This window comes from Berghia stephanieae, chromosome 7 (assembly GCF_034508935.2).
Source record: "Berghia stephanieae isolate SIO BIC M18660-M18661 chromosome 7, UCSD_Bste_1.3, whole genome shotgun sequence".
Lineage (NCBI taxonomy): Eukaryota > Metazoa > Mollusca > Gastropoda > Nudibranchia > Aeolidiidae > Berghia > Berghia stephanieae.
In genome coordinates this window covers 4,446,820-4,455,105 of record NC_088366.1, presented here as the reverse complement: position 1 = coordinate 4,455,105, position 8,286 = coordinate 4,446,820, and the positions used below count along the sequence as shown (strand labels likewise).

Below are 8,286 nucleotides of genomic sequence, written 5' to 3'. Positions count from 1 at the left end.
ATTCTTTCACCGTACTCCGGTGTCAAATGGGTGTATGGCCGTTTAACGCGCTCTAAGCGCTTTACAAAGGGTCCCTGACCAACAGCAACATGTAACAACGCTGTTAACGGCCAGGTACTCATTTCACACATGAGTAAGGTGAGAGAATGTGGGTAAAGAGCCTTTTCCAAGGACTCAACTATACGCCGAAAAGATATGAGACCCCGGTGAAGTTGTTTGTTTTATTGAAGCGAGTGGACAGATTTTGAAACTCAAAATCTCACATTTTTTAACATTTCTGGTTATTTTGACTTTCAAATTCCTTTGCATCTGCTCGTCACCATCGTAAACTTATAGTTACTGTGCGCTTGGTTAAGAAACTCACAACATTGCCATCTGGAAATATAACGGACCAACACACAAAATTACGTGTAACCTTGAACGTTTATAGTCTAATTAATACAGTTTAGTGAGAATCATAAACACGGATGGCAAAAAAAAACAAAAAACAAACAAACAAACAAAGGCCTGAGTGACGTCAACTTCGTTCTATCTATAGCCTGCCACTGGGCAAAAACAAATGACGTTAAAAGACAAATCTTTGGCCACAAAAGAAAACAAATTGTGAGTTGTATTTAATGGTTAACTTAAAAATATCGTCAAAATATTAGTCACGGTGTGTCCTAGCGTCTCCATCGTTAACTTATAGACTTGAATCGTTACGCGGTAGCCATCGTTAACATCTTATAGCCTGGCACTAGAACCCAAAAGGACTTATAGTTTGACGTCATAGTTTAGTTTTTTTTGCAGTGTCTAGTGAGCTGTCGTATATTTTTTTTGTGGCCAAAGACTTGTCATTTGACGTCATTTGTTTAGTCAGTGTCAGGCTATAAGTTTACAATGGCTACGGTCCAAGTGTCAGGCTATAAGTTTAGAATGGCTACGGTCCTAGTGTCAGGCTATAAGTTTACAATGGCTACGGTCCTAGTGTCAGGCTATAAGTTAACGATGGCTACGGTCCTAGTGTCAGGCTATAAGTTTACAATGGCTACGGTCCTAGTGTCAGGCTATAAGTTTACAATGGCTACGGTCCTAGTGTCAGGCTATAAGTTTACAATGGCTACGGTCCTAGTGTCAGGCTATAAGTTTACAATAGCTACGGTCCTAGTGTCAGGCTATAAGTTTACGATGGCTACGGTCCTAGTGTCAGGCTATAAGTTAACGATGGTTACGGTCCTAGTGTCAGGCTATAAGTTAACGATGGCTACGGTCCTAGTGTCAGGCTATAAGTAAACGATGGCTACGGTCCTAGTGGCAGGCTATAAGTTAACGATGGCTACAATATGCTCGTGGCCTTTGTAAACTCATGGCCTGACACTGACCAACAAATGACGTCAAAAGACAAGTCGGAAGGTGAACATATTGGATTTGCATTTTTTTTTTTTTTTTTTTTTTTTTTTTGCATTTTCTGCATCTTTATTTGAAGTAAATCAGATGATTTTTCATGAAGTTATGATCAGATGTATGGGAAAAGTATCCAGCTACTTTTCGCAAATTTCATACTTTTTCAACGTGACTAGCTTTAAAAAAATATTTAGAAATGAAATTAAGTTTTGATATTTCCCGAAGATGTACAAAAAGAGTTGATTTAATCATTTATGACAAGAACTTATTTTGGATAAAAATTGACCTTCTAACTAAACTTGGCAATATCTCAGTTCAAACCTTTTCACCATCCGACTGATTATGGCATTCACCGTCACATTTGTTGGTTGTATCGATGTACATGTAGTTGTAAAGGAGAGGGTTAAAACGATGTGTCCCATTTCAACAGCCATTATAGTCCGTTTTCTTAGCGGCAAGTTCCGTGCGTTTTGTGCACTTTTTGTAACCAGCAAACTAAGTATACAAATTGGTGCAGAAAATTATGAAGATTCGAAAAATAGGTGGCTCCAAATACCATTTTTATTGAAAAGACCTTAAAATTCGTCGTAAAGTCTAGTGAAAACGCGCACTTTGTGACGTTTTGGCGCTCGATGACAAAAGTATTTTTAAAAAAACATTCTCACCCATTAAGAACATCTTGATGTGTTTTTGATCGTGGAGATATTTTTGTTTTAATGTTTTCCATTATTATTTACCAAAAATATAGCTTTTAATTATTTTAAAACATTTTTTTGATTCTTCTGACCGCAGAAAAAACCCCAATAAAAATTGTCCTTTTTTGCCCGTGCAACAAAACTATGAGTCATTAGGTCGACCTATCCTTTACTAAGTATGTACTAGGATGTCTTAGCGCCTGTAAACGAAAAAAACAACAACAAGAGACTAAAAAAAATATTTAAAGCAGTTAAAGAGGTTTCTTTCAACCATTGTGTACAGTACAATAATGCTAAATCAAAATGCGATTTTGTCATCTGTCACCGCCTCTCCCTTCGAGATAACGACAGCTCCATCTACCGACAATGGCATCATGTGTTGTCTAAAAAATAACTGAGAGAATGAGTTTTGTCTTTTGAACGATGTCAACAAACTACAATTTTATTTTGTGCAATCGATATTCATTGAAAAGGTAAGGAACAATCTTTTTCATCTATTATAAATGTCTTATATCATCGTGATGTTATTTTACTTTATGCGCATGCTAGTGCGATAAGTATTGCGCAATGTATGACAAAAGAATTGAGTTGTGAAAAAAGAATTGGGTCAGATCAAAGCTGAGTCACAGTCATATCATAAGCCCCCAGGATGCAAAAGATAGAGTAAGATTATGGCCCATGCTTGGATCTGAACATATTTTTCTATCTTAGTATAATATAAGTTACATGTGCTATGTCAGTACTAAATTTAGACCCTTTTAGATTCGATTAGATATAGATTAGCCTGTCGATGATTGATGATAGAATAACGGTGTTTATCATTACTGCTGACCGAGAAAGAAAAAAACATAACTAATTTATTATTAACTCAGTTGATCAAAAAAAGAACATCTCCACACACAATTCTACCAATACACGCTAATATTCACACACATTGCTTTACCTTTTGCATGTTCAGGTTTGTTTTTTTTAAACAATGTATTGACTTGTTTGTTATATTTCTACTTGCCAGCCTCACAGTCCTTTGTTTCCTTAAAAGCATCATGCCTGGGACCTCGTCAAATGGGAATGCTAGTTTGATTTGTTGAATGGTCAAGATTGCAAGGACTAAAGTTCCATTCTAACAGGTATTTGGAAGTATGTGTTCGTTGTGTGTGTGTGTGTGTTGATGTTGTTGTTGTTGTTTTATTGTTGTTTTGCAGAGAATCTTACCACTGAGCTATCCAAGCCCCGTCAACTAATATGTGTTTAACCTTTCTCACGCAAACACACACACAAATACACACTAACACGCATACACACACACACACACACACACACACGCACACTCGCACGCACACAAACTTGTTCATTCTGTCATCTCTCAAGCTACCCTATATCGCCTTAAGATGGTAACATTTTCTGTAACTTGAGAAACTACGTAATTCACACTTTGTAGGAAATAACTTTAAATATTGTCTCTTGAGTATGTCATGGGGTTTTGATTTATTTTTCTTTCCTTCCTAGAATGCGCTAATATGGCAGGAGGAAAGAAGCAGCAGACATCCATTGTCGACTGTAAAAATCTGAACAAAGTTCCAAGACTCGATCAAGCTTCCCCTGAAATTGACTGGTCGAAGTGCCTGTTTTGTCAAGAAACCATTGAAAATTCTCCTCTCACAAACCCTAAAAAAGCAACCAAGTTAAATTGTATTGAAGACACTTATGTTGCCATTTCTGAGGATATCAAACTTTTTCATGACTCAGGTAGATTGCCAATAGCATTGAAATTCAATATTAACCAACCTGTGAAATGTCTTGCTAGTTTTTTGAGAGACAATGATGGACTTTACCATAAGAATTGCAGACACAGGTTTCATAAATCAAAACTCAAAAGGCTTGCAAAGAAGATAAATCAATGTAATAGTGAAGCAGTTGCAAGTCCTGATACAAGAGGCACATTAAACACATCACATATAAGCAAACACTGCTTGTTTTGTAAGGGTTGTGAAGGGGAATTGACTGAGGTCCGGACTCCTGCTCTTTCACAAAAAGTCTACTAGGAAGCTGTCCTTCTTTCAGATACAAGTATTCTTAGAGTATTTGGTGAGGGTGATCTTATTGCGGTGGAAGCAAAGTATCATAAGCCTTGCCTTATACTGTTCCACAGAAGAGCAGACGATTTTAGATGTAAAAATACTTCAGACAACAAATACAAAACACACATTGCAGAATGCAAACAGGATATTGTCAATTTTATTGATCAACAACAAGCTCGCACAGACACAAATGTTGTGTTTAAGCTGAATGATCTCTACAATTTACTTTTGTCAAAATTAAATGCCATAAATTTGTCGGATGTATATGTACATAAAACTAGATTCAAAGAAAATTAACTATCGAGAGTTCCTTCTTTAATGGAATACAGGGATGGGCGGGAAGTCTTGCTTACTTTCAAAGAGGGGAATATTATTTCACAAGCAGCTATTTCCGATTTAGATTCAAATGATGATCTTGCAATACAAAAAGCCGTTGATATTATAAGAGCAGAAATAAGAAATCATACATTCATATCACCCCTCAATATAGATCATGATAGCATTGTCAATAGTGTACCACACAAATTAGTGAAAATTGTGAATGGCATTTGAAGTGGTCAGTGTTCGCTAAGTTTAGGTCATCAGAATCGACATACCATGACAATTTCACAGTATATCATGTTGAACCACAACAACAAAAGCCCGCAAAATTCAGGTAGCACTAGAAAACAGTTGTCCAAGGAAACCCCAATCCCCGTTTATTTAGGAGTCATGGTTTTTGCCAAAACCAGAAAGAAAGGTCTTATTGATAAACTGTCTGCTCTGGGTTTATCAATTTCCTATGCTAGGGTAAAAGATATTACAGCTGAAACTAGTAAAAGAATTTGCCAGTTCTATAAAGAGACAAGTATTTCAACATCATCCAGAGATTTGTCTGTTTGTTGTTTGACAGAGCAACCAACTTATCTGCTGTCAATGAATGCCGGCGTGAACTTTTTACAAAAAAGTCACGCCTTCGAGACAATATGCCGCCAACTCGTGAAGCTCTCAAACAGCATTTAAATCGAGCAGTTTACCAAGCTGGTTATGTATGGAAACGCTCTCTTGCTAAAGACCCTAGTCTTCCTTCCAAATCAGATTTTGGTTGGAAAGAAGATGGGATGCCAAAGTGGTCCACTTTGACTGACCTTACACATGCCTCACAAAATCTGATTAAATGTAACTGTTCATCAAAGGGATGCTCCAAAAGATGCAATTGTGTTAAGGCATCTCTTTCATGTACTCTGTTATGTGCCTGCAATGGTCAATGTTCTAGAGACAATAATTGACTTTAAACACGTTTTTCAATTGTATGTTTTCAACAATGTAATTTTAAAAAAGGGATGTAAATCTATAATAATGCTGCTGTTAAATATGTACACAGAAAAAAAATGTTTTAAATGGTTCAATTCTTCATTGAATAAATATGTATTGTACAATATATATATATAAATTTAAACGTGTTATTTGCTATATGATAGAGATACATTGTACTCTTATGTTTGAGAGTGATTGTACGTGTGTGTCGGGAGGAGAAAGGGTACTTGCTTTGGCAGTTGAATTGTCTATTATTGTTTGTTTTTTTAAATCAAATTAATATTGCTTGATTTTAGAGGATGTGAAGATTAAAAAATGTTTTTGAAATGCATGGCATTTCAAATATATGTCAGATTCTAAACCATTTAAACAGTTTCCAGGAAGGAGATATATATTTTTTTTAATTTCCTGAAAAATCCCAATTGAATCTCGTATTTTCTTATATATTTCAATAAAATTCAAATGGAAAAATATTTTCTGAGTCCAAAGTGTGCAAGGGAATAGCAAAATAACCACATCATTATAAAATATTTATAAAACCGTAATTTTTTTAGAAAAAAAAAATAAAATGTTGAAAAAATGTATTTTGTCATCTTTAAAGGGCAATAACTCGTGGTTCCAGCTATAATTCAACTTGGAGCCACCTATTTTCGAAATCCTCATAAAATTCTGCACTTTGTGTGAAAATTTCATGCTGGTTACACGATTTGCACAATTTTTCCATTAAGGGAACGGACTATTATATGAATTGTTACGCTTTGGTAATCAGAAAACTCTATCCACATAAAGGAGACGCTAGGTTGACTGAACACCGTGTTGTGATATTTGTGACCCATCGTCTGAAAACGGTATGATGTCGGGATGAACCAGATACTAAAAAGTCGAATTAAAGCTAAACTGGTCTAGAATTTGAACTATTGCTATTTATCATTCTAAGATACGACATTCATTCTCTTCAATAAAACATACAAACTCATTGCAAGGCTGATATTTCCGGCCATAAACTCCATTTTCAGCATCTTAATCATTCCGACATAATACCGTTTTCAGACGAGGGCTCACATTTGTTTGTCCGTCTAATTGTATTTAAATCTAGCTTGTGTTCAATTGTTGAATGTTATATATACACGGAGCTTTTTATGGGAAGAGAGGGGGAGAGGGGGGAGAGTTGGAGGACATGTGAGATTGGTGGAGTGGGGAGGAGAAGGAAAGGGGGGGGGGGGGAGGGTATTTATAAAGTTAAAGAATAGAAAACGTCACGCCGAGTGATTGGCTGAGAGCAAGAAAAGAACAGACAATAAGCTAGTCCTTCAGAGCTATTGGGTCCATAGAGCCGGGGTTTATCCTGGTTTCTATAGCTTGAAACCGACAATAGCAATTGCTTGCTATCATTTGGATAGGATGCTAGTCTATCGCAAAGTACTTTCCGCCAAATCTAAGAGACTCAGCTACCTAAAAAACTGCTGGGTGGATAATAGGGGGGGGGGGGGGGGTCAGAAAAAAAAACATCTCGACCGGGATCGATCTTAGTCCCTTTGTGTGTGAAACGAGTGCTCTACCAACTGAGCTATCCGCAAGACCAGATAAGACTTTGAATATTCATGAACCACTATGGGATTTTATACTCCAGAACTATTTGGACTCAGGAAAATAAATCCTATTTAAAATTTGCCCAGAAAACTCCGTCCTTCAAAAAAAAAATTGAGATTTTTTTATCGCGCAATATTCACTAAACGTGCTCAAAGCGCTTTACAAGGGGTCCCTGACCAATAGCAACATTTATCATGTAGGACTAGACATGACGCCTGTTAGGCGAAATTACAATCTTTTCGGACTGAGACAACGCTGATAACAGCCAGGTACTCATTTTACAAATGAGTACGGTGAGAGAAAGTGAGTAAAGAGTCTTTTCAAGGGACTCAATTAACTATGCGCCGAGCGAGGCTCAAACCCAGGACCTTCCGATCCGAAAGCGAGTGTCATACCACTAAACCACATAGCCGCACATAGGTTTCAAACAAGGATCGATGACAAATGACCCTCAAAAACTCTTGAACCTGGGTCTCTGAGACTTGGCCGGCCGCCGAAGGTCCCAGTTTTGAGCGTCTTTGACAAGACGAATGTCATTTTATTCGATCGATATTTGAAGGAGGAGTTTTCTGATCAAAATTTTAAGTTAGAAATTATTTTTTTATTCAGAATAAGGCAGATAAGGGAACTAACTAAAATCAACAAGGACATTTACTCCCAAGATCTTTGGAAGTAAAGAAATACATCCGGTCTTTCACTGATTATCATTCTTTTGTATCACATTCACTGCAGGTTTTATGATAAACCGTGATACAAATATCATAACGATGTTTGAAATATTATATATTATCTGCCAGTCTAAGCATTCTGTGGAATATATTGATTGTCTTTGATAGAGGAGGAGGAGGAAGAAGAAAAGAAGAAGAAGAAGAAGAAGAAAGAAGAAGAAGAAGAAGAAGAAGAAGAAGAAGAAGAAGAAGAAGAAGAAGAAGAAGAAGAAGAAGAAGAAGAAGAAGAGAAGAAGAAGAAGAAGAAGAAGAAGAAGAAGAAGAAGAAGAAGAAGAAGAGAAGAAGAAGAAGAAGAAGAAGAAGAAGAAGAAGAAGAAGAGAAGAAGAAGAAGAAAGAAGAAGAAGAAGAAGAAGAAGAAGAAGAAGAAAGAAGAAGAAGAAGAAAGAAGAAGAAAAGAAGAAAAGAAGAAAGAAGAAGAAGAAGAAGAAGAAGAAGAAGAAGAAGAAGAAGAAGAAGAAGAAGAAGAAAGAAGAAGAAGAAGAAGAAGAAGAAGAAGAGAAGAAGAAGAAGAAGA

General features: G+C 36.5%; 1 protein-coding gene across 1 annotated transcript; it reads left to right on the top strand.

The window, feature by feature from the left end:
- Window positions 1–1,415: 1,415 nt before the first annotated feature.
- LOC144976393 (uncharacterized) lies at window positions 1,416–6,021 on the top strand. Its single transcript, XM_078920657.1, has 2 exons — window positions 1,416–3,205; window positions 3,585–6,021. Exon 2 carries the CDS (start codon window positions 3,596–3,598, stop codon window positions 4,118–4,120), a length of 525 nt encoding a protein of 174 aa, XP_078776783.1. The 5' UTR covers window positions 1,416–3,205; window positions 3,585–3,595; the 3' UTR covers window positions 4,121–6,021.
- The last annotated feature ends 2,265 nt before the right edge of the window (window positions 6,022–8,286 follow it).